We start from the raw sequence: 27,424 nt of genomic DNA, 5'->3' as shown, positions 1-27,424 counted from the left end.
CAGTCCATGGAAGAAGCTGGTTTCGGAGGTGGCCAAGTTCTGCAATTTTATCAGTCAATCAATCGTATTTATTGAGCGCTTACCGTGTGCAGAGCACTGTACTAAGCATTTGGGAAGTACAAGTTGGCAACATATAGAGACGGTCCCTACCCAACAGTGGGCTCACAGTCTATCTGGCACAGGAGCATGAGGAACAAGCAGTATTGTGCAAGCCCCGGATCCTTATCTCCCAATGATGACAGAGGCCGACTCAGCCGAAGATGAATCCGGGAGTAGCAGCTTCTTGTCATTGTAACCATGGAAAACCGGGCCTGCTTTGAGGCGGAGCTAATCCCTCAAAGCCCCCGCTCTTTCATTAAATTACTGAAAGTGAACCGGGAGCTTTTGGTCACCCAAATCCGCAACACCCAGTGTTTGCTTGACAACTTGATTGAGAATGAATACTTCTCAACGGAGGATGCGGAGATCGCAGCTGCCTCTCCAACTCAACCAGATAAGGTATTCAATGAATTTGGCAACTGGAGTTTTGTTTTGACTCTACATGCGGATTCAAAATTCACATTCGGTTTCCTGTAAATGAATGTCTAGCTAGTCCGAAGAATTTTCCCTAATTATCATTTAACCAGTTATATTTGACATAAGACGCTGGAATGTGGTGGGTTTGTGCGGTTGGATAAATGTTGATGACTGAATTACCAGCTTAATAAGTATTCCCAGCAATTAAGAAATCTGTTTGTCTAGGTGCACTTTGGGTCAGAGAACTTTCAGGGCTCAAGAATGACTACCAGCTGGTGGTAACAACCCATGGGTGTCTCTCTTTTGTTTGCTTTTGAATTAAGTAGAAAAGAAGTTTATTAGATAATAAAAGCCAGTTTCCTTGCTCGTAGTCTTGGGAATGCTACTGGATGTAAAATGAGTCAGGAGGGATTTACAGCTGAAAAATAACTGAACCCTATGCTGATTCTAGGATAAAAAGTGAGGTTGGGGGGTGTTCATCTAAAGTCTCCCCTTCCAAAGGTTTTTTCTCCCTTTCCCGCACCATTAAACAAAGGGACACCATAGTTTCACCGTGCCTGATTTTTCTCTCTGTAAAAAGAAATGAAACAAATGAACAGATTTTAATAATAATGGTAATAATTATTATTGTGTTATTGGTTAAGTGTTTACTATGTACAAGGCACTGTACTGAGTGCTGGCAAAGAGACAAGATAATCAGGTTTACCACAGTCCCTGTCCCTCACTGGGCGCACAGTCCAAGTAGGAGGGAGAACAAGCATTGAATCCCCAGTGAACAAATGAGGAGACTGAGGCCCAGACAGGTTAAGTGACTTGCCCAAGATCATGCAACAAGTAAGGGGTGGAGCCAGGCTTAGTACCCAAGTCCTCTGACACTTAGGCCATGCTCTTTCTACTGGGCCACACTGCTTATGAATCAAAGGTATTTATCTAGCCCTTACTGCATGCACAGTACTGTACTAAATGCTGGGGAGAGTATGCTACAGTAGAGTTGGTAGAAATGATCCCCACCCTCAAAGACCTAACATTCTACTTGGGGAGACGGACATGCAAATAGATTACAGATATGGGAAGTGACAGAGTGAAAGAATGTGTTCATAAGTGCTGTGGAGCTGGGGTGAGTATCAAAGTCCATGAGGGATACAGACCCAAGTGCAGAGCCGATGCAGAAGGGAGGGTGACTGGAGCAGAGTCGCCCCTGAGGGGTAATATGGGGAAAGGTTAGAGCTGGTGGAGAACAGGGAGAGGAAGAACATATTGCAGCTGGGAAAGGATTCCAATCTCCAGCCTTATCCTTTTTTAATTAGTTTGGAAGTGCATTGTCTTTCTGGTGCTTTATTGTTCTCATCCTATGACAGTTCACTTCTCTGATTCCAGCGTCTGACAAGTTGATTCCTGCCCAGCTAGGTTAATGGGTTGATGCCCAAGCTAGAAGCAGGAATCGCAACAACTTGGAACTCCATGGGCACCCACACACCACCCAAACCTGCCCACACCCACCGTGCCAACTAACAAACGCTCCATGTATTTGTGCCACCAGGTCCGTAAAATTCTGGACCTGGTTCAGAGCAAGGGAGAAGAAGTGTCCGAATATTTCATCTACGTTCTGCAGCAGGTCTCTGACGCCTACATTGACCTGAAGCCCTGGTTGAGCGAAATATGTTTCTCACCCTCTGAGCTCATTGAGAGTAAAGTTGTGGTCAACACCGATCCTGGTAAGTAGCTGATCCTCGGGTTGATGTAAGGGCCCAAGCTGAGTCTTATGAGGGAGAGAAAATGGCAGTGGAGCTTAACTTGAAGTGTTCCAGAGTTCTCCAGGAGTTTCCCCAAATGAGCCAAGTCCCCAATCTATATCATGAGTCAATCTCCTGGAGGCAGATTTGTTTGAACATACGGTTTAGAACCCAGAAACGGCCTCATCTGGGCGTTTTTTCCGTTTGGTTTATGGTAGTGGCCAGCAAGATATGGACAGTCAAGTCCAACTTCTCACCTCACGCTGCAAGAAGAAAGGTAATTTGTATGCAGAAAATCTCAGGTTACGTTTCTTTCCCTCCTTTTGCATTTCCCTGGTGGGACTGTTGGAACCTGGGCAGTTGTAATGCCCTAGGGCATTTTAGTCCGACCTGGAAATCAGGCCTTCGGTCAGAAGCGGCGCAGCCTACCACATGCCACCCTATGATAGTTGCCGGTCGGTGGCATGTCCCGGAAAGAGCCACCAGCAGGTGTCTCTTGCCTCCTGGCCCTGGACACAGAGCTCGACTGCTCAGGAAACAAAGTTGTTTGTTTGGAAACAGTATATCTGAGCAGCAGTATTTCCAGAGGGAGCGCTCTTCCCTGCCCTCCTCCCACACATCCATTCCTATTTCCTGGGCAGGACAAAAGAGAGGCTTGTATGATTCATGGTCCTCTCATAATAGTAACAATAATAATAATAATGGTATTCGTTAAATGCTTACTACGTGCTAGGCACTGTACTAAGCACTGGGGTGGATTCAATCAAATCCAGTTGGACACAGTCCAAGTGGGGCTCACAGTCTGAATCCCCATTTTACAATGAGGTAACTGAGGCCCAGAGAAGTGAATTGACTTGTCCAAGGTCACACAGCAGACAGGTGGTGGAGCCAAGATTAGAGCCCATGACCTTCTGACTCCAGGCCCATGCTCATTCCACTAGGCCATGCTGCTGCTCATCACAGACTAGCCCTTGGCCCCGCTCCCTCTTGCACTTTCTGAACACCTTTCTCCCTTCCCCTACCCACCTTCCAACCTCCCCTCTTTTGTCACATAAGGAAAACTTTCCCAAAGGGCAAAACAGCAGGTGGCAAATTTCTCTCTTAACATAGGAATCTTGATTGGCTGTTTGAGAGAACTTAGAGGCTTCTCATTTCCAGTCCTTGGCAGACCTGAAAGGGGTGCTTGTTACATAATTTAGCATCCATCCTGTATGTGACAGCAGGTGGACAATACACATTCTGACATTATGCAGACTGCATTCTAGGCTGGTAGAGTCCATTGCATTCTTTTCAGAGAAGGTGTTAGGTAAATCTCAATCCAGTTCGAGGGGTGAGTGTTTTCCTAATCAGCAAAAACTTTGGACTACAGACAGGCGAAGACCAGGTGGTATTTGAGGAATGCCTATTGGAGTTGAAGATGATCTCCCTCCACAAAAATTCCCAGTCAATCAATTGTATTTATTGAGCACTTACTGTGTGCAGAGCACTGTACTGAGCACTTGGGAAAGTACAAAATAACAGAGTTGGGAAACACAGTCTGGCCTGACAGTACTGCTCCTGGGATGCTGTTCTTTGGTTTTGATCTTTCAGGGCAAGACTCTGGTCTGAATATACCTATCTCTCTCTCTCTCTCTCTCTCTCTCTCTTTCTTTCTTTCTCCTCCCCCTCCCCCCATCGCTCCCTTACCACCCAAGTGAGTAGATACACACAGAAACTGCGCTGTGAGCTGGGCCGGGATTCCAAATTTATCATGTCCTACGCCCAGAAGGAGGAGATGCTGCTGGAGGACACCTACACTGAGAATGTCATGGAGCTGACCAACTTCTCCAACGAGAACCTCGGTAGTGTGGGGAGCCTGGCCTCCCTGCTGGACAGCACCACCGGGGTCATCAACGAGGATGGTGAGACGGTCCTTGTCTTCGGCGACGCTGGGGTGGGGAAGTCCATCCTGCTGCAGAAAATGCAGCACCTCTGGGCCAAGGGTGAGCTGGGCGGAGGGGCCAAGTTCTTCTTCCGCTTCCGCTGCCGCATGTTCAGCCTCTTCAAGGAGAGCGAGGTCCTGTGCCTGAAGGACCTGCTGTTCAAGCACAACTGCTACCCGGAGCAGGACCCCGAGGAGGTGTTCACCTTCCTCCTGCGTTTCCCGCACACCGCCCTCTTCACCTTCGATGGCTTTGACGAGCTCCACTCAGACTTCGACCTGGGTGCTGTGCCCGAGGCCTCCTCACCCGTGGAGCCCACCCATCCTCTGGTCCTGCTGGTGAACCTGCTCAGCGGCAAGCTGCTCAAAGGGGCAGGGAAGGTGCTGACCACCCGGGCCGGGACCGAGGTCCCCCGCCGACTGATCCGCAAGAAGGTGCTGTTGCGGGGCTTCGCTCCCAGCCACCTGCAGGCCTACACCCGGCGATTCTTTCCTGACCGGGCCCTGCAGGCCCAGGTGCAGACCCAGCTGGAGGCCAACCCCAATCTGAGCAGCCTGTGCTCGGTGCCCCTATTCTGCTGGATCATCTTCAAGTGCTTCGAGCATTTCCACGCGGCCTATGACAGCCCCCGGGGCCTTCCGGACTGCTCGGTCACACTCACTGACGTCTTCCTGCTGGTGACTGAGGTCCATCTGAACCGGGCTCTGCCTGCCAGCCTCCTGCACAGGAACACCCGGAGCCAGGTACAGACCTTACGCGCTGGGAGGGCCGCGCTCCAGGCCCTGGGGCGGGTGGCCTACTCGGGCCTGGAGAGGAGTCTCTTTGTCTTTGGCCAGGAGGAGGTGGAGGTCCTGGAGGTGCCAGAGGAGGACCTGCAGCTGGGCTTCGTGCGCGCTGTGCCCGAGGCCGGGGACCGACTCTCTTACGAATTCTTCCACGTCACACTGCAGTCCTTCTTTGCCGCACTCTTCCTCGTCGTCGATGACAGGGTGGGCGCCGGGGAGCTGCTCCGTTTCTTCGGCGAGTGGCGGCCTGGTGGGCTGGCGGGCCCCGCCTGCCCCCGGCTCTCCTTCCTCCCGTTCCGGTGCCTGGCTGGGGGCGGGCCGTCTGGGGAGGACCCCTTCCGGAACAACGACCACTTCCACTTCACCAACCTTTTCCTGTGTGGGCTCCTGTCCAAGGCCAAGCAGAAGCTCCTGCGACACCTGGCCCCGGCCTCGGCCCTGAAGAAGAAGCGGAAAGCGCTGCGGGCGCACTTGTTCTCCAGCATGAGGGCCTACCTGAAGAGCCTGCCCCGCTGCCAGACCGAGATGTTCAGCCAGGTGCAGGCCATGCCCACCTTCATCTGGATGCTGCGCTGCGTCTACGAGACACAGAGCGACAAGATGGGGCAGTTGGCAGCCCGAGGCATCTGTGCCAACTACATCAAGCTGACCTACTGCAACGCCTGCTCGGCGGACTGCAGTGCCATCTCCTTTGTCATGCACCACTTCCGCAAGCGCCTGGCCCTGGACCTGGATAACAACAACCTGAACGACTATGGCGTCAAGGAGCTGCAGCCCTGCTTCAGTCGCCTTACTGTCCTCAGGTGAGAATTGCTCCCGGGCCTTTGGCGGCCCAGCCCGGGGAGCGGGAGGGGGCGGCCCAGGGCTCACGCCTCGAGCCTCACGGGTAGCTTGCAGGATCTAAGCCCTTAGAACCGGGGCTCATCTCGGGGTGTTTATCCTATTCTGCCCAGAGAGGCACAGGCTCTGGTCAGCACTCCAAAATATGCTCCGGGCCGGGCCAGTTGGCGGAGGCCCCCTCTGGCCTCAGGTTTCTGCATTACCTTTATCGTTGCCAGCTTTGTTTGATTCGAGGCTTCCCATGATGATGGGCTTCTGGGAGTTTGTTTGAGGACCTTAGCCGAAATGGAAGCAAACCACCCTGTGTTTGATACTGTGGAGCCCTTTAAAAACAGAAAATTGTGCTTTAGTTTGTGGATAGGACAGGACTCCCTTGTCCAGGATATTTCTGAAAATACTCTCATCTTGCAAATGGACTTGAGTGCCCAGATCTCAGCTTCCAGTGGCAAAGGCACAATCCCGAAGTGAAAGGAGATTCAAAATGTGCCAGATTCATTGGGGCCGTTCCAGGAGTTGTAGTGCATTTCTCCTCAGTAACGTGCACTTCTGCTGTAACGTGGTAGTATTAGTATTAAGTGCTACTGTGTGCAGAGCACTGATTGAAGCTCTGGTAGAGAATACATAGGTGAGGATTAGACATGGTCCCTGTCCCTACTGGGACTCACAGTCTGAGACGTGTTTGGAGATAACATGATGAAAGAATTAGGGGACATTATTCCTGCAACCTGAATCTGTTCTGGTAAACAGTCTTACATAAAGAGGGACAAACAGATTTGGTGTAGGAGTAATTTAGGAATTTGGATGGGAAATTTTCAGTCATAGGGATGTCTTCGAACCATCTACCCCCAATCCATTAATTCCTATTGAATCGATGGTTCTTCGAATAGGATTTTCCCAGAGCCCAAGATTCTTCAAAAGCACAAAACTAGCGTTAAGGGAGAATTTCTGTATTTATTCAGTGTCTCAGTGGGCACTGTACTATGTGGTGGAAGTGCACTGAGAGAATAGAATCTGTCCCTTTCTCCATGGTACTTACAGTCTATGAGAACAAAAGCAGACAAAATATACAAGTATGTACATATCCACACACATTCCACAGTAGTGTGTGTATTGTATTGTATTGTAATCTCCCAAACACTTAGTACAGTGCTTTGCAAACAGTAAGTGCTAAGTAGATACCATTGATGATGATGGTGATGAGGACAAGTAATTACAACAACACCAAGAACATAGAGTTGGTTCTTCTGTCAAAAGTTATTATTTGAATGGTATTTGTTTTTGAATGGCATTTGTTAAACACTTCCTATGTGCCAGGGACTGTACTAAGCACTGGGGTAGATACAAGCTAATCGGGGTGGAGATAGTCCATGTCCCTCGTAGGTCTCACAGTTTTCACCCCCATTTTGCAGTTGAGAGAACCGAGGCACAGAGAAGTAAAGTGACTTGCCCAAGTTTACACAGCAGACAAATGGCAGAGCTGGGATTAGAGCCCAGGTCCTTCTGGCGGCCAGTCCCAAGGTCTGTCCACTAGTCCACACTGCTTCTCTGTGTACTCTCATGCTGCTTCTCTTATTTACTCAGCCCATTCAGTAGCTTAGATTCTTCTCTGTGGGAACGAGCACATTTCTGCTTGTTTAAAAGTTGGGGAATGGACTGTTGGGGATTCTTATGTCTTGAGCCCAATCAGGTAGAATGGAACTGAGTGTTAGATTGGGAATCTGTGGGTGGTTCTCATCCTGGGGGCATCTATCCAAGGCTGGCCCCTGACACTCTGCTCAGCAGCCGACAGTCGCAGCCACGATAGGGCACCCAGCATGCTTCTCACCCCACAAGGGCATTTTCCATAACCACATGGGCAAAATCAATTCTGCTCTTTCTTTAAAAAGGTACCAACTTTGATCCTCCTGAGTCCACAATCCAGGTTGAACTCGAGCAGAGTATTTGATCTTAAACAGAGATGAGCTTTAGCCAAATGATTGGGTGCATATATGTCTTCCCTTTGGTCTAGAAACTTGTTTGACTGGCAGCCGCTACCAGGAATGCTGGTAGACCTGGGCTCTCTTCTCCACTGCCAGCCCACCTGGGCTCCGGGAATTCCACAAGGCTCCCAGTAGCAGGTTGAGTGCTGGGGTGGGGGACTGAAGCCTGAAATGCAGACTCTTGTCAGGTAATGTTCCAGCACCAGGAGTGTTAGGATCAGTTGAGGAGTTCAAGTCTTCCGGAATCAGGAGTGAAATTTATTCTAGTACAATTACGGACTTTCCCTCTAGAAAGGGATTTGATTAGATATAGCAACATTGTGATGGTGATCCAGTTGTTGCTTCTCTTTCTCATCTGCAAAATGGGAACACACAGTTTCTGATAATATAATAATAATAATAATAATAGTGTAATAGCCCTGATAGGAATGCAGTAATAAGTCCCAGGAATGTGATGAGGATGCCAAGGCAATGTCTGTAAAGAGATCAGTGAAAAGGTTTGAGATAAGAGCTATGCAAATTAGAATTTGTTCTTTTCATATTTGGCAGGAACTGTCTTAATTGGGACAATTTGTTCACTGAACAGATAACATATACTATACACTGAGTAGATTGTCTATGTGTAGATTGATGTATAGGTACTGAATGCTGAGTAGATTAACCCTAGATTGTAATTTTTACTACTGAGTATTAATTTAATGTGTACTCCTGAACAGCCATTCTGATTTTTCTGTTCTCATTCATTCTAGGCTCAGTGTAAATCAGATCACTGACACTGGAGTTAAAGTACTTTATGAAGAACTAACTAAATACAAAATTGTGACATATTTGGGGTATGTACAGCCCACACCTGAATGAGAGGACCCCATGATAGCAATGGTATTGCCCGTTTTCAGCCCCTTTCCATGACTTTGGGTGGGGGGGGGGGGGGGCAGGTCGTGATGGGGTCAGTCAAGGGCCGACTTCTCAACTCTGCCCCCGTCAACTGGAACCACTTGTGAAACAGACCCAGCCGCTCTGTGGTGGATTGTACAACTGCCACCCCTGAGGTGGGACTATGATCTCCTGACCTTTCTCGCTGTGGGGAGGGTTCCTGGGGCAGCAGGGGTAGCCAGTTGTTGCCTTAATTAGCACCCCAACCCATCTATGGACCCCTGTCCCCCTCCCCCTCTGCCCTCCTCAGCACTGTCACCTGTCAGCTGTGAGCTGCATTGGCAGGCAGGAGAGAGGGGCCACATTCATGAAGGAAGGGGATGTATACATGAAAGGGCAAGGGAAGTTTCTCTTCCATGAGTAGTCACCTTTATAGCTGTGGTAAATGGCAGATTAGGGGTGGGAGGAGGGAAGTTTGATCTGTGGGGTGCCTTAGGGATAGATAACTGAAAAACCCCTTTCCTTCTCCAAACCTTTGTCCAGAGCTCCCAACAAATAATGCAGTTAACTGATTTGCATTCCATCTTTTCTTCATGACCATATCCACCCTCTCTCTGGTGGAGGTTTTATGGCCAAAAACAAGGCAGCAGAAAGGAATAGAAGGGACTCTGGAAAATCCTAAATTGGTTAATCAGTCTCTAGAAGGATCAAGTCTCATTCCCTTCTAGACTGTGAGCCCGTTGTTGGGTAGGGACCGTCTCCATATGCTGCCGACTTGTACTTCCCAAGTGCTTATTACAGTGTTCTGCACACAGTAAGCGCTCAATAAATGTGATTGAATGAATGAATGAAAAGTCACCTTTCAGAAGAGATGAAAAACCACCACTTTGTGCTTTCATCATGTTTTTCTCTTGGGTAAAAAAAGTGGAGGCCCTATATACTATCTTTCTTGTCTCCCATTTCCTACTACTAAGTGCAGCCGATCTAGTCATATTGCAGAATGGAGCAAAAAGTAAAAAACTACAAGGGCATTATATAGGCAGGGTACAATTGTTTATTTCCCATTTTGTCAATAACTGTCTGTTTTTGTGCAGCTTAACTGCCCCGGACTACTATACATTGAAGAGAACCAATTTCCCCTCTTGACTTGGTCTGTTTACATTGGTCAATTTCCCTACAGACAAACTGTGACCGTAAAGCAACCGGCCTTGCTGAGACTCAGGGTGTCAAGCCGGCTGCACGGAGGAGAGGAGGGAGATGGGGGGCTGGGAAGTGGATGAGCGGGCTAGAGTTTCCAGTTTTCTTGTCAGAACCAGATCCTGACCTTGTTGCAGAGGTCTCCTAAAGGTTCCTAAAGTTGCAGTCCTGGATGGAAGAGTAGCCATTGAGCCATGGGTGTGTTGGAGAGTCTCCAGCAGCTTCATAGTGACACTCTAGCCCCGGGGATTAGACACAGACCATTGGGTTGTATTGAAGGAGCGCAGCCCCAGTGATTTTGTCAGCCAGTTTGACCCCCTTCTTGCCCTCCACGCAAAGGACAGAAAACCCCAATCCTCCCACCTACATCACGAGTGCTGTGCATGAGCAATGACTGCGGTGAGTATTGTAGATGAACTGAAAAGGTGAAGACTGTCCTGCTTTGCATGCCATACTTGCTTTTTCCTAGGTGAAACGCAGAGGTCCCATGTGTCCACCTGTTCTTGAGACTGGGCTGCTAATTTTTTAAAATTCCAGGCTTCTGCTAGGTTCTAAGCCATTCATGTACACGTTATGTGCTGAGTTATTCACTGCACCAGAAATTTTCACAGCTGACTGGGGGGTGTACGTTACCAAGAGAAACTTGGCCACAGGGCTTTCTTTCTGTAGAATGGAGTGCAGGTATCTCCTGATAACAGGAGAGGGGGAACAATTAAAAACTAATAAAAGAGCATGGTTTTGCAATAGTATAAAACCTTGTCATGTTTGCATGGGATACTTGCATCTGTTCTAGTTTCCACCTCTTAGGGAGGATGTCATAGAGCAAGGGAAGAGGGAAAATAAAAAGAGAAGAGGCTTGATGTAGCTTTCATGTGGAAGGAGCTGAAAAAGATTAGGCCTCTTCAGCCTACACAGTCCTGAAGTGGTGGAGCAAGAGAACAGGAAATCATTGTTTCGAGAGCTCTGAGAAGCACAGTTGTGCTCATTGCCACGTTCTGAATGTAGCTCCCCATGTGCTCCAAGAAGGAAAAGACAGACACACCAACACGCATATGGCCATATATAGTTGTCCTCTGAATTCAAAGAGAACAGCACTAATGTTGAAATTCACCTTTGGGTGCGTTGGTTACTAAAGACTGCACAGCAGGAGAGCTAATGTCTTGGCTGCAAGTGATAAGTAGGCTTATGAGGTTTTTAGAGAGCGCTGTGCTTTGTACCCCACCAAATAACTGTTAGGAGTCCCCCTAGCTCTCATCTCTGAGCCAGTATTACTGAGGGTCCCTGTCTCCTCCCACATTTAAGCCAGTTTTGGTCAGTTTAAAGCTTTTTTTTTTCTTTTGTAGAAAAGACTGAATTTTTTTGTTTTTCTTTTCAAAAGGCTGGCCTTAGCCTTTTGCCTCTTCCTCCCTTTCCTCTCCAAATCAAAATGTGAAACTCAGCCCTGGCTCGTTGAAAAAGGAGACCAGATGCTTTATCAGAATAGCCTGGAGCCTCAGGGTTCAGAGATGGTGAAGAATCATAAAGCCTCATTCACCCTTGTGATTTCTCTCTCAGCTTATACAATAACCAAATTACTGACGTCGGAGCCAAGTACCTGGCAAGACTCATGGATGAATGTTCCAGCCTCACCCACCTTAAGTAAGTGGCTGCCTTTCTTATTTTCCACTGCCTCGTGAGAAGTGAGGGGAGAAATACACTTCTGTGTTTTTCCATGGAGCAGGATCAACATCTGTGCTGCCTTCCACACGTGTGGCTGCAGGCCCTTAACATGCCTGACTCCTTCCTGATAGGGGTGGCTGGAAAATCCAATGGTCAGGGAAAAAGCTTTGGCCAAGACCAGGGCTAGGCTGCCATATCAGCAGAAACTTGGCTAGGGAAAATGTGAAGCAGCTGAGTCATATGAGAGGGCCAGTGGGTTGGGCAGTGAGGCCTGAGGCTTCAGGGATTTGGAAGTTAAAACTAACTTTCACAAAGAGGGTTTAATGATCTTCTTATCTGAGGGACACAGAGAGAGAGAGAGAGAGAGAGAGAGTGTGTGTGCATGCGTGTAGGCCCGGGGTTGGGGGCGGGGGGGGCAGGTGTGGACAGCTGAGGGTGTGGAAGGTTATGGACTGCTAGCTTCATTAAACCTCATCCTATGTTCCTCGAGCAGCCATGCCAACGAACCTGTCTGGGCAACCCAGGCTCTGAGTGTTTGAAGGCTTTGGCTGTTGAAGAAGATGATCCCATTAATAATAATAATAATAATAACAATAATAATAATAATGGTATTTGTTAAGCACTTACTATGTGCAAAGCACTGTTCTAAGCACTGGGGAAGTTACAAGGTGATCAGATTGTCCCATGGGGGGCTCACAGTTTTAATCCCCATTTTCCAGATGAGGTAACTGAGGCCCAGAGAATTTGTGACTTGACCAAAGTCACACAGCTGACAGTTGGCAGAGCTGGAATTTGAACTCATGACCTCTGACTCCAGAGCTCTTTCCACTGAGCCATGCTGCCTCTCCATTCTCCTGGAACTATGGGAAGTAGGCTTCCGGACCTGGGCATAAGGGGGGCAAGAGAAGCAGCGTGGCTCAGTGGAAAGAGCACGGGCTTTGGAGTCAGAGGCCATGGGTTCAGATCCCGGCTCCACCAATTGTCAGCTGTGTGACTTTGGGCAAGTCACTTCACTTCTCTGTGCCTCAGTTACCTCATCTGTAAAATGGGGATTAAGACTGTGAGCCCCCCGTGGGACAACCTCATCACCTTGTAACCTCCCCAGCGCTTAGAACAGTGCTTTGCACATAGTAAGCGCTTAATAAATGCCATCATAAAAAGAGGCCTTTTGTAACTGCCTGCTAGGAGAGTTAAACTGGTGGAATCTGACAAATTGTCTGGTTTGGATTCCGACACTAATAGACCGTTGGACCCTATTCTCCTTGGTGCCTTAGGCCCTCCCTGCATGTTCATTGGTGCTGAGGGAGGTGCAGTTGGGATTTCAGGCCATTGGGCGATGGGTCTGTGACTCACAGTAGTGGCATGTCCTTCTGTTTCCTTCTGTTTCCTCTATCTTTTGGAAGTGGGTTTGCCATAGCCCTAAATATTGTTTCCCACAGGCTAGGAGCAAACAAAATAACAAGTGAAGGGGGAAAGTGTCTTGCTCTGGCTGTTCAGAAGAGCAAATCCATCTTTGAAATTGGGTGAGTAGGCGTCTCGGTAGTTATCTTTGTCCAGAAACGCTCTGGACATATTACTCCCCTCCTCAAAAACCTCTAATGGCTACCGATCAATCTGCGCATCAGGCAGAAACTCCTCACCCTGGGCTTCAAGGCTGTCCATCACCTCGCCCCCTCCTACCTCACCTCCCTTCTCTCCTTCTACTGCCCAGCCCGCACCCTCCGCTCCTCCACCACTAATCTCCTCAATGTACCTCGCTCTCGCCTGTCCCGCCATCGACCCCCGGCCCACGTCATCCCCCGGGCCTGGAATGCCCTCCCTCTGCCCATCCGCCAAGCTAGCTCTCTTCCTCCCTTCAAGGCCCTGCTGAGAGCTCACCTCCTCCAGGAGGCCTTCCCAGACTGAGCCCCTTCTTTCCTCTCCCCCTCGTCCCCCTCTCCATCCCCCCGTCTTACCTCCTTCCCTTCCCCACAGCACCTGTATATATGTATATATGGTTGTACATATTTATTACTCTATTTATTTATTTATTTATTTATTTTACTTGTACATTTCTATCCTACTTATTTTATTTTGTTGGTATGTTTGGTTCTGTTCTCTGTCTCCCCCTTTTAGACTGTGAGCCCACTGTTGGGTAGGGACTGTCTCTATGTGATGCCAATTTGTACTTCCCAAGCGCTTAGTACAGTGCTCTGCACATAGTAAGCGCTCAATAAATACGATTGATTGATTGATTGATTGATTATCTGGAAATATTGAACATCGACCCCATACCCAGGGATAAAATGGGGCATTAGCTGAAATGTTTATAATGAAGTCAGCCAGCCAACGGGGTTATGTGATGGGCTCTGTACCAGGCAGGGTGATCGGGTTAGTCCATACAGTTCCTATTCAAGAGCATTTTTTTTTCCTAAAGTTTCCTGAAGTAATCTGTAAAAATCCAGGATTCTGTGTACAGTCTGTATGATGCTTGGCAGGGGTACCACTCCATCAGTCAATAGTATTTATCATTCATGAATTCAGTCATGTTTGAGCATTTACTGTTCATTCATTTAATCATATTTATTGAGCGCTTACTTTGTGCAGAGCACTGTACTAAGCGCTTGGGAAGTACAAGTTGGCAACGTATAGAGATGGTCCCTACCCAACAACGGGCTCAAAGTCTAGAAGGGGGGAGACAGACAACAAAAGAAAACATGTGGACAGGTGTCAAGTAATCAGAATAAATAGTAAAGCTAGATGCACATCATTAACAAAATAAATAGAATAGTAAATATGTACAAGTAAAATAGAGTAATACATCTGTACAAACATATATACAGGTGCTGTGGGGAGGGGAAGGAGATAGGGTGGGGGGGATGGGGAGGAGGAGAGGAAAAAGGGGGCTCAGTCTGGGAAGGCCTCCTGGAGGAGAGCTCTCAGTAGGGCTTTGAAGGGAGGAAGAGAGCTAGCTTGGCAGATGTGCGGAGGGAGGGCATTCCAGGCCAGGGGGAGGACGTGGGATGGGAGTCGACGGCGGGACTGGCAAGAACGAGGCACAGTGAGGAGGTTAGCAGCAGAAGAGCGGAGGGTGTGGACTGGGCTGTAGAAGGAGAGAAGGGAGGTGAGGTAGGAGGGGGCGAGGTGATGGAGAGCCTTGATGCCGAGAGTGAGGAGTTTTTGCTTAATGCGTAGGTTGACTGGTTGCCACTGGAGATTTTTGAGGAGAATAGTCTATTCTACTGTGTGCAGAACACTGTATTAACTGTTTGGGAGAGTACAGTACAACAATAAGCAGACACATTCCCTGCTCACAACAAGCTTACAGTCTAGAGGTGGGTGGTAACTCTGTGCAGAGCACTGTAATAAGCACTAGAGTAAGTACAGTACAATAGAGTTGATAAGTATGATCCCTGCCCAAAAAGAGTTTAAGGTCTACAGGGGCAGGCAGGCAGATATGGGCAAGTCACTTCTCTTCTCTGTGCCTCAGTTACCTCATCCGTAAAATGGGGATTGAAACTGTGGTTCCACCCGTGGGACAGGGACTGTGTCCAACCCGATCTTGTATCCATCCCAGCGCTTAATACAGTGTGTTGCATATAGTTAAGTGCTTAACAAATACCATTATTATTATTATTACTAATAAAATAGATTGGGAAAATTATCTTATTTAATAATAATAATGATGGCATTTATTAAGCACTTACTATGTGCAAAGCACTGTTCTAAGTGCTGGGGGGGATACAAGCTGATCAGGTTGTGCCATGGGGGGCTCACAATCAATCCCCATTTTAAGATGAGGGAACTGAGGCACAGAGAAGTTGTGAGTTGCTCAAAGTCACACAGCTGACAATTGGCAGAGCCAGCATTTGAACCCATGACCACTGACTCCAAAGCCTGGACTCTTTCCACTGAGCCACGCTGCTTCTCTGTATTTGAGTATTTGAGTGCTTACTGTGTGTTGTACAGCATTGTACTAAGCACTTGGGAGAGTACACTATAACAGAATTGGTAGACTTGTTCCCTGCCCACAAGGAGCTTACAAAAGGAGAGTATAAGGACACAAAGAGGAGGACAGATAGGGGAAATGAGGGCTTAGTCGGGCAAGGCCTTTCAGAGGAGTTGTGATTTTAGAGTTGGCAATCTTTTTTGAGTCACTTTCATACACTAGGACAACAAAACCATTTGGCAGTGGCGTCTCCAACTCTAAAGGTCAAACTTGGATGTAGTTGAGTCTGCCCCCTGCATGCATGCTCAGCCTGTACGGCCTTTATAACGTCTGCCCCGTTCTGCTTCCGTCCGCTGCTTTATGTATTCAGAAAGAGTCAGCCAAAGGACTTGATTTCATATTATGCCATTGAAAGCCTTAATGGGAGAGGAAGGTACAAAGACTATTCTGAGTGGTGGAGGTGTGTTATTGCTTTTAAATGGAGGTAGTCGGACTCTGTTCGGTTCTAGAGGCCACATCTACCCATCCCTGGATTTCCTGAGTGTCCCTAGTGGTACCCAAGAACGGTAGCTTGTTATGGGCAGGGAACATGTCTGCTAATTCTGCTGTACTCTCCCAAGCACTTAGTACAACGCTCTGCAAATAGTAGGCATTCAGTAAATACCATTGATTGATTGATCGATTGATTCAGGACCAGACATGGGTTAAGAGCAATGGGAGGGGGTGGGGGTGCTGGAGGGCATTTCTGTCCTGTGAGGAGAATAATAATAATTATGAAATTGAGTTTACTACATGCTAAGTGACTTTTTCTACCAAGAAAATTCCACCCTGTGGCTGTGTCCTGTGCCAGAGTCATCAAGACTCAGGCATTAAAACAGTTGAGCAAGTTGTTCCTTTGAGAGCCAGAGAGGAGGTGAGGGAGCCTCTTGGTTTATGCCACAGATAACTAGTCCTGGTTTTCCAATCCCTTGCCCTAGCTTCCCAGAGCCTTGACTGATTTTTACTTGGGCTTTCTCCTCAGGATGTGGGGCAATAAGATTGGGGATGAAGGTGCAAAGGCCTTCGCAGAGGCACTGAAGAACCACCCCAGCCTGACCAACCTCAGGTAAGCACTGAGGCCTCACCTCATGGTATCTGCTGGGCCTGCGTCCTTGCTGGATGTACATGTGCTCGCTCCCGCTTTCTCTCTCGCCTTCTCTCTCCCCCCCCCCCCCCCATCCCCTTCTCCCTCCCTCCATGAGCTCACCCCACTCCCCTTCTGCCCGGCTGGCACCTGCTGTTTACAGGCAGGGGGGAGGCCCGAAAGGGCCCCTCAGCAGGGTCCTTTCCCTTTTTCATGCTCACATTAAGGTTAAAGGAAACTGAGCACACAGTAGTAAAGGACCCAGAAACAGCATCTATAATTCTATTTATCTATTTTGATGATATTGACACCTGTCTACTTGTTTTGTTTTGTCTGTCTCCTCCTAGACTGTGAGCCTGTTGTTGGGTAGGGACTGTATCTGTTGCCGAATTGTACTTTCCAAGCGCTTAGTACAGTGCTGTGCACACAGTAAGTGCTCAGTAAATACGATTGAATGAATGAATGGTGGCTGGAATGAGGGAAGGAAAGGGGCACATGGGTCAAAGAAAGTGGAAAGGAGCCTGAAGATTTAGTCACTAAGAATAAACTTGGATTTATTGCCCTGTATAATATGCATCCTAATCCTTTATGAACTGTGGGTAAAGATCCATAAACTCTAAATAAATAGAACCATAAGCTATAACTGAGGCATGAAGAAGTTAAGTGACTTGCCAAGGTCACAGCTGGTAAGTGGCAGTGCTAGGATTTGACCCTTCTGCTCAGGATTGTACTTCTAAGACCACAGCAGGGAGCTAACGCTGGCCCCTGCAGCTCCCACCTCCCTCACCCAGCTCTCCTGGGTTCCCATCCTTGGCATTCCAGTCCCTCCCCTTCATATCCTGAACTCACTCCTCTGCTGCCCTGCTTTCTCCGAGGTCCCCCTTTGCTGCTATTTCTTTTCTTTTAGCAGTTAACTCCGCTGCTGTGCTCACTGGGGACCTCGAAGCCGCTGCCACCACCACCGCCACCGTGGGTACCACTCTAACCCCCTCTGCCATTTGGGATCCCCTCCTTCTGGGCTACAGAGGTGGGGGCCGGGGGAGGGACTGGGAAAAGGCAGGAGTGGGTGGAGGGAGATAGGTGGCCAAAGGCCGCAGTCAGTCCCCTCCTCTCCTCCACCCCTGGTCCTCAGCTTTGCCGGCCTGGAAGGCGTGGAAGGGATTGGAGCAGCAGTCAAGTCCCCAGTGGAAGCAGCAGCGGGTGCAGCCTTTAGAAAATAAATGTTGAAAGAATAGAAATGGAATGGAGGAGACCCAGGGAGGTAGCTCACCGCTCGGGCCTGGGGAGGGGGAGGGTCGGAGGGGCATGGGGAGGGCAAGCCCGGTGTCCAACAGAGGCAGAGAACAAAGTTGCCTGCCCTCCCACCCCCCCGGGCAGCTCCTAGTTGAGAGGGCAGGGTCACTGTGCTGCAGGGAAAGTTGCTCCTGCCAGCCTCCTTTCCACCCTGCCCTGTACCAAGGCAGGGAGCCAAAGCAGCTTGGCTTCGTGGAAAGAACCCGGGCTTGGGAGTCAGAGGTCATGGGTTCTAATCCCGGCTACGCCACTTGTTGGCTGTGGGACTTTGGGCAAGTCACTTAACTTCTCTGGGCCCCTGTTCCCTCATCTGCAAAATAGGAATTAAGACTGTGAGCCCCACGTGGGACAACCTGATTACCTTCTATCTATCCCAGCACTTAGAACAGTGTTTGGGACATATGCTGCTGACTTGTACTTCCCAAGCGCTTAATACAGTGCTCTGCACACAGTTAGCACTCAATAAATATGATTGAGTGAGTGGGCAGTGGAGGAGAAGAACTGCACCTTGACAGGAAAGCGGTGGGATTCTTTATGATTCTCCCAACAGCAACTTGCCCTGGCAGGTAACTGTCAGACAGCCTATAGTTGGGTCTGTGCTGATCCAGCATATCTTGGTCCTTGTCCTTAAAGGAGGTGTTTTTATCATATGGGAGGACATGGATTAAGCTATCAATTCCAGCACTTAGAACAGTGCTTTGCATATAGTAAGTGCTTAACAAATGCCATTATTATTATTAATCCAAGCCCTAGTGACCTTTCTCCCCAGGGTGAAATTGGTCCTATGCTTATTTACTACATTTCCAGAACCCCTTTCCTCCCAGGAGAACAATGTGGGGGTGGCAGGACTTTCGACCACAGAACATTTCCTGATCACTAATCAAAGCTAAGTCAGGAAAGGATGGAACCAAAGGGCTGGTGATGAGCTGGGGCCATTGTTTGCAACTTGGTCTCCTGGCCTTACTGACAGCATTAGCCCCCTTGCAGTAAAGGAGTCTCCTCATCCCAAATTTGGCGGGCACCTGGGTGGGGCTGTTTGCGTCTTTCCCATCCACTGTCAGCTGTTCAGGAGCATGTGCAGTTCAGCTGTATCATATCCTCGTGGTGGTCCTTGGGCTCGCTCAGCCTGTAGCTGCCACAGTTCAGCTCCTTCAGGTTGGGCGAGTGAGCCGTGCTGTTCCCCCACATGACTAGTAGGGAAGTCTCTCTGGGCAGGAAGGCGGTCTGCCGGGGTGTGATGGAAAGGAGGTCTGACATCTGACATCATATTTATTGAGCCCTTTCTATGTGCAGAGACTGTACTAAGCACATGGGAGAGTACAATATAACACTATAGCAGAGTTGGTAGATTCGTTCTCTGCCCACCATGAGCTTACAGTTTAGAGGGCAAGGATTGCCTCAGTTTGTGGCCAGTGATGCATGCCACAGGTGATAAATTTCAGTCAGTTCCAATCTTTCTCCTACGCCTTTGTTAGCTATTTTCCTTCCCAGCAATCTGTGCGACAAAGCCTGGTCTGGGGGTCATAGCGGGCTGCACTGAAGATTCAAGGCAAGGGTTTGCTAGCTAATCCCTCCTCTCTTCTCCCCCAGAACTTCTGCTCCTCTCCTGGCTTTCTGGCCCTAGGTGAGACTAACCCCAAGTCTCTTTTTTTCTGGAGTCCAGGAAAACATCTAGTGGGGTGGCACATTGTGGAAATATTTCAAGATGTTTTGTTTTGTCCATAGGTTCAGGGAGCAGATTGTGGGTGTGGTTTCTTCTCCTGGCTGGCCCAAGCCCTGGGTTTAGAGGAGTAGGCCAGGCCAGCATGGCTGAGGAAGTCGGCACCTAGCTCACTCCTTCATTCCCTCCTTTGGCTTGCCTTTGTGCAGGGACTTGAACAACACACAAACACACAGGGTAGGGGGGTTAAAAGCTAGCAGGAAGATTCCTGCTTTCTACCAAAAGATCTAATCACTTCAGTTACCAAGGACTGGTCTGACTTGAGCTTGTTCCCCAAGCATCAAAAAAAGGGCCGCTTAATTTCCAGCTGGTTTTATGTGAGCTGGGGTTGAGAACCAGCTGGCTGGCTGACTGGGTGTGCTGGAAACTGGGATTATTTAGTTACAGCCTGTCCCCTCTCAAACACATTGACCCACACAGCTGAAACATGGATGTGGGGAACTCCATGTCTGGAACCTCCGACAGACCAGCTCCTCAGACATGTCCCTTCCCCACACAGGGCAAAGTGAACCACTAGCCCTTGGCCCCACCTAAAGTGTCTCCTTTTATGCTTTCATGTAGTTCTGAGACTCTGGTTCAATTTCCTCTAGACTCTGGTCTTGCTTCCGCACTGGCCAAGCACCAGATAAGCAAGGGTATTGTTGATCTTTTCAGGTGACAATCAGAGCGAAGAATATCTACTAATTCATGCAATTTTCTGTCTGTTTTTCCTTTCCAGTCTTGCATTCAATGGCATCTCCACTGAAGGAGGCAAAAGTATTGCACAAGCCCTTCAGCACAACACTTCTGTGAGAATATTTTGGTAAAGATGATTATATAGACCTCTGGCAGTTTTCTTCCTGGGTCACTTGTTTCAGAACTGCACAGTTTCTTGTTCTTGCCTGTTACAGTTGCCACTTGGTGAGAATTTCAGGGCACCTTCCAAATCCTGGCTAGCCTAGTGTTGGAGGTGATTTCCATTGCCACGTGTATCTGTGGGTGTGTGTTGGAAGAGTAGAGGTTCAAAGAGAACCCATGTCCCACAGCTTATGAGGGCCTTCCCAAAATGAGTTGACTTGTACTTCCCAAGCACCTAGTACAGTGCTCTGCACACAGTAAGCACTCACTATGATTGAATGAGTCAAACAAATATTCAGGAATCCGGGACACGGATCACTGTAATTTCTACTTCCTCTCTGCCCTTACTTGTTCAGGACTTCTACCTATACAGTCAAAACTGTTGTCATTTGGCTTTATCTGACTTGGGACTCATTCCAGAAAGGATACTGAACCTTTTTTTTACGTTCATAAAAGAAGTGTTACTAAATCAGAGCAGCAATCAATCAGTGGTTTTTATTGAATGCTTACTATGTAAGGAGTGCTGTAATAAATGCTTGGGAGAAGACAGTATGACAGTGGATACGTTCTCTGCCCAAAATGAGTTTACAGTCTAGAGGGGGAGACAGACGTTAATATAAACACATAATCTATAATATATAATTTAAAGATGAGTACATCCATGGTGGAGGGAAATATGCAGCAAAAATCAGGGATATTGTCTTGGACCCAGGCATTCCTTTCCTCCCCCTCCGCAGTAATTGGCCATTCAGTTGTTGTTCCCTTTTAGTAGCTCAGTCGCACTCCTTCAAAACATTGTAGCTTGTCTTCCCTTTCCCGTGGTAAATAATAATGATGGTATTTGTTAAGCGTTTACCATGTGCCAAGCACTGTTCTAAGCACTGGGGGAGACAAAGTCATCAGGTTGTCCCAAGTGGGGCTCACAGTCTTAACCCCATTTTATAGATGAAGTAACTGTGGTACAAGTGACTTGCCCAAAGTCACACAGCTGACAAGTGGCAGAGCCGGGATTAGAACCCATGGCCTCTGACTCCCAAGCCCGTGCTCTTGCCACCAAGTCATGCTGCTTCTCAATGAGTCAATAGTTCCAAAACCCACTCTGTTGACATCAGCACCTCAGCCATTCCTGTCGAAAGAGCGAGAGAAAGAAAGAGTGACAGTGTGACCTTTTAGCTGGGAGTGTTTTCTTAAGAGCCTCCCCTCACCCACCCAGATGCCACCAAATGCTGCCTTGGGCTACCTATCTAATAGTGGTTGCAAGCAGCAAACAGCATCCGAAGGCCTGGCCTTCATCTTTCTATGAACAAAGCCATGTTGGGCTGTTTAAATTTCATGCTGGAGTGACTCAGGGCTCTAGAAATGTCTGATCCAGACTACTGATAAATGGAGTAAATTTCTCCATCCAGGCTGACGAAAAATGAGCTTGACGACGAGGTGGCCGAGAGTTTTGCAGAAATGCTCGAGGTCAACCAGACGCTGACACATTTATGGTGAGTTCAGCCCTTGTTTGGAAAGCAGGAAGATGAGTACCCTTGTGTAGCTACCTGAGTGAGCGCCATCTCCCCTCCCTGGTTCGGTGTGCTGGCACTCTGCATTAGGCCCATAAGATGGTGCCACAGGCTGAACACGATAGAAGTGAAACTGTTCCAGAAGGGAGCACCTTTCTGCATACCCTTACTAAGGTGGCTTCTGCCGCAGGAGAGGATTTCCCTGCCATTGCTATGGAACCAATGTGGAGGGACTTGTGGGCAGCTTCAGCAGCCCTACAATGACTGCCCCCGGCTCCTCCCTCTTGCCCTCACATATACATGGAAGCCACAATCCCACTTTGGTAGTAGTGGGAAATAATCAGTTGGAATTGGCTTAGTGATGCCAGGGATTGCCTCTAAAACCAAGGGAAAAAGCTTCCCTTCCTTTTCTTTTTCCATTTTTCTCCTGCCTTAGCACTGCACGTAGATTAGAAGTGGGTTGTTGGAACAGACCCTTCCAGGAAGGAGCCTGGAACTGAGCCACCCAAAGTTGTTTCCTGGCCCACCCAGGCTCCAGCCATATCTTGCAGTTAGGTGTCTGACAGGAGGTGACTTTTTCCTTTCTTCCAAGGCTCATCCAGAATCAGATCACAGCCAGGGGGACCACCCGCTTAGCAGGCGCACTCCAGAAGAACACTGGAATATTGGAAATTTGGTATGGGCCGGCCCTGACCCCACTTACTGCACTCTGGGAGTTGGGTTGTGGGGTGGGGAGTGAGAGCAAACACCCTGACACACAATGGGTTTTTGGCCTTGAGCAAGGTGAAGAATTTCACGCTCTTTATACCCCTACCTTTGCTCTAGGGTTTGAGGTAATATGTTTCCCACCCTGGGTTTTGACTGAGCTATGCTTGCTGAACTTTCTCTGCTCTGGCTTTCTCTGTGTTCCTGAGAACTTTAATATAAAGTTCTCAGCAGGGTGGAAATCTCAATTAGTAACTAATTTGATTGGGGAAGGGTTTAGCCATTTGTGTGTGAATTCCTCCTAAGGAATGGATGCAGCAACCAACTTGTACTTCCCAAGCGCTTAGTACAGTGCTATGCACACAGTAAGCTCTCAATAAATACGATTGATGATGCAGTATTCTAGTTTTGTCAAAACTAGTGAAAGTGAAAGCAGAGTCCCCAAACAATGGAAGTAAGAGAGATGAGGTAAGAACAAGGATTTGGAATGTTTGTTAACCACTAAACTGCTCTAGGGGAGGGAAGGGGACTTGCATTTTCAGCTAAAAGGCTGATTTAAAATATAATAATTATGGTATTTGTCAAGCGCTTACTAAGTGTCAAGTGCGGGGGTGGGTACCAGATAATCAGATAAGACACAGACCCTGTCCCACATGGGACTCAAAGTTTCAGTAGGAGGAAGAACAGGTTTTAATCCCATTTTACAGGTGAGGAAAGTTAAGAGAAGTTAAGTGCCTTTCCCAAGCTCACACAGCAGGCAAGGGCAGCGCCAGGATCAGAACCTAGGTCCTCTGACTCCAAAGCCTGCCCTCTTTCCACTAGGCCATGCTGAGATGGATAATACAATTTAAGGAGGGGAAATGTTTTTTATTATCCTAGGCACCATCAAGATGGACTCTGCCCACACATGAGTGACACAAGTAAGCTGGAACTGCCCAAAACTTGGCAAAGGCCTGGCCTGGCCCAGGGGAGGGGAGAGCAGCAGCAGTGGCATTCTAGTTAGAATTTATTTTTTTTTTTAAACATTCAGTTTTGACTTAGGGCTGCCCTCTGGGGTACAGGAACCGGCACAACTAAAATTCCAATAAGAATTTTCATCCCTACTTTGTGAAACCCAGAGTGGACTTGCTTGAAGGGGCAGCTGTATCACAAAGAAAATCAAGATACCTTTTGCATATTGCCTTGAGGCATTAGCAGGGAAAGGGGCCACACTTCCATTGGGGAAGGAAGCAGGTTGGAGGTAGGGAAAGGTCATTTTTTAAAGCCACAAGTTAGGGTGGTTGTTTTATACAAGCCATCTCTTTGTCAAGTTTCACCCACCTTTCTGCCTCCCCTTTCAGGAACAGGCCCCCAGAGGAAGGAAGCTGTGGCCGGCGGCTAAGAGTTCAGTGTCCCAGTAACTCTGGGCCTTCCTGCCTCAGGAGGACGTAAAACAATTGAAATGTGGAACATTTCAAAGAGCTGGAAAAATACCAATAACTGACAAAAAGCTTTAATATTGGGAAGCAGCATGGCCTAGTGGAAAGAGCCTGAGCCTGGGAGGCAAAGTACCTGAGGCCTAATCCTGGCTCTGCCACTTGGCTGCTTGTGAGCTTGGGCAAGTCACTTCACTTCTCTGTGCCTCAGTTCCCTCACCTGCAAAATGAGGACTCAATTTCAATACCTGTTCTTCCTCTTACTTAGACTGGAAGCCCCATGTGGGATCTGATTATCGTGTATCTATCCCAGTGCTTAGCAGAGTGCTTGGCACATAGTAAGCACTTTAACAAATCCACATTTTATTTTTTTTTTTTAGTTATTAGCCACATAGGGACTTTTCAGGCAGGGGAGGCTGTTGGAATTGGACGTCTGGTTTCCCTCATGCCACATTCAGGAACCTTGTGGCAGAATGATCTGAGATGACCTAAACCCACCCAGGCCCCAGCTCATGTGGTTTTTCTTTCTTCCCTTTATGCCCTTCTAACAGTTTAAACGGAAACTTGATCAGCACAGAGGAGGCCAAGGCCTTTGAAGATGAAAAACGGATTGTTTGTTTCTGAGAGGACCTTTTCTGCGGAGGATCTCGGGAGCTTGGCCCCAGCCACCCGTGCCAAGGGAGTGGCTGTCCGCACCCGCTCCACTGTTCTGCTCTGCTTGGGCTCGTTCCTCTAACTGTGCCACAGGGACACTTGGTACCCATCCAAACCCGAAGTCTGGATGGAGCTAAAGCAGGAAGACCTTAGGGGAGGAAAGCAGAGCGGACAAGCTCACAGAACCCACCTGGGCCAGGCCTTCCTGTGTGCAGCAGTGGAAATACGGTCATCACCAGAGGCTAGGCTGGACCTCATAGCTGTCTTCAACAGGGAGAAGGTCCCTGTCCAGCACCTGGGAAATGGAATTTCAAGTGGTCACCTTGCCCCTCTGGGAGCAGTAATTGTGCAATAATGGTTAGTGTCTTTAAAGAAAGGTGGTCTGTGATTACGCAGGGTTTTACATGGGTGATTTCATGACTTCATGTTTCCCTGTGGTAGATAGTGGCAAGTATTACTATGGTCACTTTATGGATTGGGGATACTGAGGCAGACGGCGGGGTTTCAGGAAATAATTGAAGACCTGACTTGCTGTGATGCCCAGTCATTTCACCCTCTTCTGCCTCAGCTGGGGGGAATAGCTGAGAGTTTAACCCTCTTTGGGGTGGAGGGAGGTGCAGTGCTCCATGTGACTACAAACAGCCTCGGTCCCGGCTGCCCAACGTATGGAAACAGCAAAACCCTTAATAGCGTCACCCCACCAACAGGTAACTCCCCTTCTGTGACCAAAGTTTTTCATGTTTCTGGCATGGAAGCTGTAGCGCATCCAGCCCTGATCTCGTCAACTCCTGGGCTGGGAGTCATCTGAGTTTCTCTCTGCTCCTCGTCACTTTCTTGAGCCTCACTCATGAGAACAAGTAGTTGTGGAGCAGCTCTGGTAATCCTCTGCCCCATTAATAAAGTGCACTCAAAGCATTCATCTTCTTGAGCCTGCGCTCCTTTTCTTAACCTGTGCTAGCAGAGTCTTTAGGAGCCAGATGGTGGCTGGTGCCAGTGCTCGCTGGACAGCAGTAACCCGCTAACAGGCAAACAAGCGGCAGAGCCCTGCAGGACCAACTACGCCCTGCCCTGGCCCTGGGGATCTGTGCAGCCAGTGAGTGAGGTCATTGAGGCACAGGTAAACTGACTTGCCCAAAGTCCCAGAACAGACAAGTGGCAGAGGTGGGATTAAAACACTCTGCCTTTATTCCTTTTCCACCAACTCTCCTCTCAACTCCTGCACTCCACTGAGACTGCCCTCGCTAGGATTACAAGTGACCTTCTTGTACCCACCTTCCAAACGCTATATCTTTTCCTCACCCTCCTCAACCTCACATCCACTCTTGATCCTGGGATCCTGCTCTGTCCTTCCCAAACCCCTGCCAAGCCTCTGTGTTGCTGACACAGTGATCACCTGGTTCCCCTCCCATCTTACTGCTCTTTCTCAGCTTCATTTGCTGTAGGGGTTCCACAAGACATGGTTGTGGGTCACCTCCTCTTCTCATTCTGCCCACACTCTTAGGTCACAGAGTTCATCCACTCACAGAGCTTCAGCTACCATCTCTCTGAAAGCAACTCTCAGATCGACCTCTCTCTAGCCTTCATTTCCCATCTGACAGACACACTTCTACCTTTTTCATCACCACCACCACCATCATCCTCACTGCTCCAGAACCATGCATCCTTGGTGTGATCCTGGGCTCCTTGCTGCCCCTCAATTCTAACATTCAATGTACTGCCAAGTCATGCTGGTTCTTCCACTGTAATATTTCCCAAATCCACCCCTACCTTTCCTTACAGTCAGTGAACACCCTTGCCCAAGCTCAAGTTCTATCATGGCTAAACCATTTCTGCAGTCTCCTTGGCTCTGGCCTCTCCTCCCCTCGTCCCCAATCACTACTGCACACTTCTGCCTGGATCACCTTCTTAGAGTGCCTCTCCACTTCCCAAAGCCCTCTCCTGATTTTGTGTCCTCACCCTTGGCTTAAGGGCTCTCAGCCAACTTGGCCCACCTTACCCTTCTGCTTGCTGTCTGTATTCCTCGTCAACTGATCATACTCACTCTCACCTCTGCTACTTTGCCCCTTCTCCCATGGCCTGGAACTCCTTCCCTTCCCCTGTCCCACAGACCACAGCCCTTAAAGAAAGCATGTTTACTCTTGGGCCTTCTGCCCATCGCTGCTTGTATCTGCCACCAGACTCTCAGGAATGGATCTCTCTTTTAAGCCAGGGCTGCCTCCCCATTCCCACACCTCAGGTCAGAAAGGATGAGCTGAGTGAGCCTCTCATGTGGGGAGGGGGAGAGGGGTCTTGGACTGAAGGCATTTTCCATAAACAGCCTGTGGCCAAATAAGGTCACATAAGGCAAGTAAGTCTCAGTCCCTAGTAAATTAAAACTGTTTTTGTAAAGAAAGCAGCCCCATGCTTTCATTAAGTGCTTTGTATAGAACTTTGCACACAGTAAGCGATCAATAAATACAACTGAATGAATTATCCTCTCCTGGGGATGGCTGCAAAAATGCTACAGCCTCAAAAGCTCAAAATGTATTCAGGAACTACAGAAAACTGCATTTAGTGACAGAATCAATTAATTTCACTGCTGCCGTTAGCTTACCCTGGGGAGTTTGTACAGATTCGAAAGGGGATTTTTACTTACTTTTTTCCCCATTCTCTGGACCAGCTTCTTCAGCTCCAAATTGTCCTCTGCTGCCCGGCGGGTCCTGAGTCAGCACGGGGGTCCTATCCTCGGCAGGCGACT

The 27,424-nt window shown here is 48.5% G+C and overlaps 1 protein-coding gene and 1 long non-coding RNA gene across 5 annotated transcripts; one reads left to right on the top strand and one right to left on the bottom strand.

Moving 5' to 3' along the window:
• Positions 1 to 25,606, top strand: NOD1 (nucleotide binding oligomerization domain containing 1). 4 transcript variants are annotated; one of them, XR_005448036.1, is made up of 11 exons: positions 1 to 498; positions 2,057 to 2,231; positions 3,944 to 5,759; positions 8,525 to 8,608; positions 11,400 to 11,483; positions 12,944 to 13,027; positions 16,454 to 16,537; positions 20,287 to 20,356; positions 21,812 to 21,895; positions 22,506 to 22,589; positions 24,585 to 24,669. XR_005448036.1 is itself a non-coding variant. In XM_038740850.1 (11 exons), the coding sequence occupies exons 1-11, from the start codon at positions 298 to 300 to the stop codon at positions 24,655 to 24,657; spliced, it is 2,853 nt and encodes a 950-aa protein (XP_038596778.1). In that variant the 5' UTR covers positions 1 to 297; the 3' UTR covers positions 24,658 to 25,606. The 4 variants fall into 4 exon arrangements, 1 of the variants encoding a protein (XP_038596778.1); XM_038740850.1 differs by having other exon boundaries at positions 20,287 to 20,370; positions 24,585 to 25,606; XR_005448047.1 differs by lacking the exons at positions 21,812 to 21,895; positions 22,506 to 22,589; positions 24,585 to 24,669 and adding an exon at positions 17,466 to 17,524 and having other exon boundaries at positions 20,287 to 20,357.
• Positions 21,435 to 27,424, bottom strand: LOC119920295. Its single transcript, XR_005448057.1, has 3 exons — positions 27,323 to 27,424; positions 24,878 to 24,982; positions 21,435 to 21,531 (listed from the first exon to the last, which is right to left on the bottom strand). It is a non-coding gene; the product is annotated as an uncharacterized LOC119920295 (long non-coding RNA).

This window comes from Tachyglossus aculeatus, chromosome 2, assembly GCF_015852505.1.
Source record: "Tachyglossus aculeatus isolate mTacAcu1 chromosome 2, mTacAcu1.pri, whole genome shotgun sequence".
Lineage (NCBI taxonomy): Eukaryota > Metazoa > Chordata > Mammalia > Monotremata > Tachyglossidae > Tachyglossus > Tachyglossus aculeatus.
Note: the sequence above shows the minus strand (reverse complement) of the source record. Positions and strands in the feature narration are given on the sequence as shown.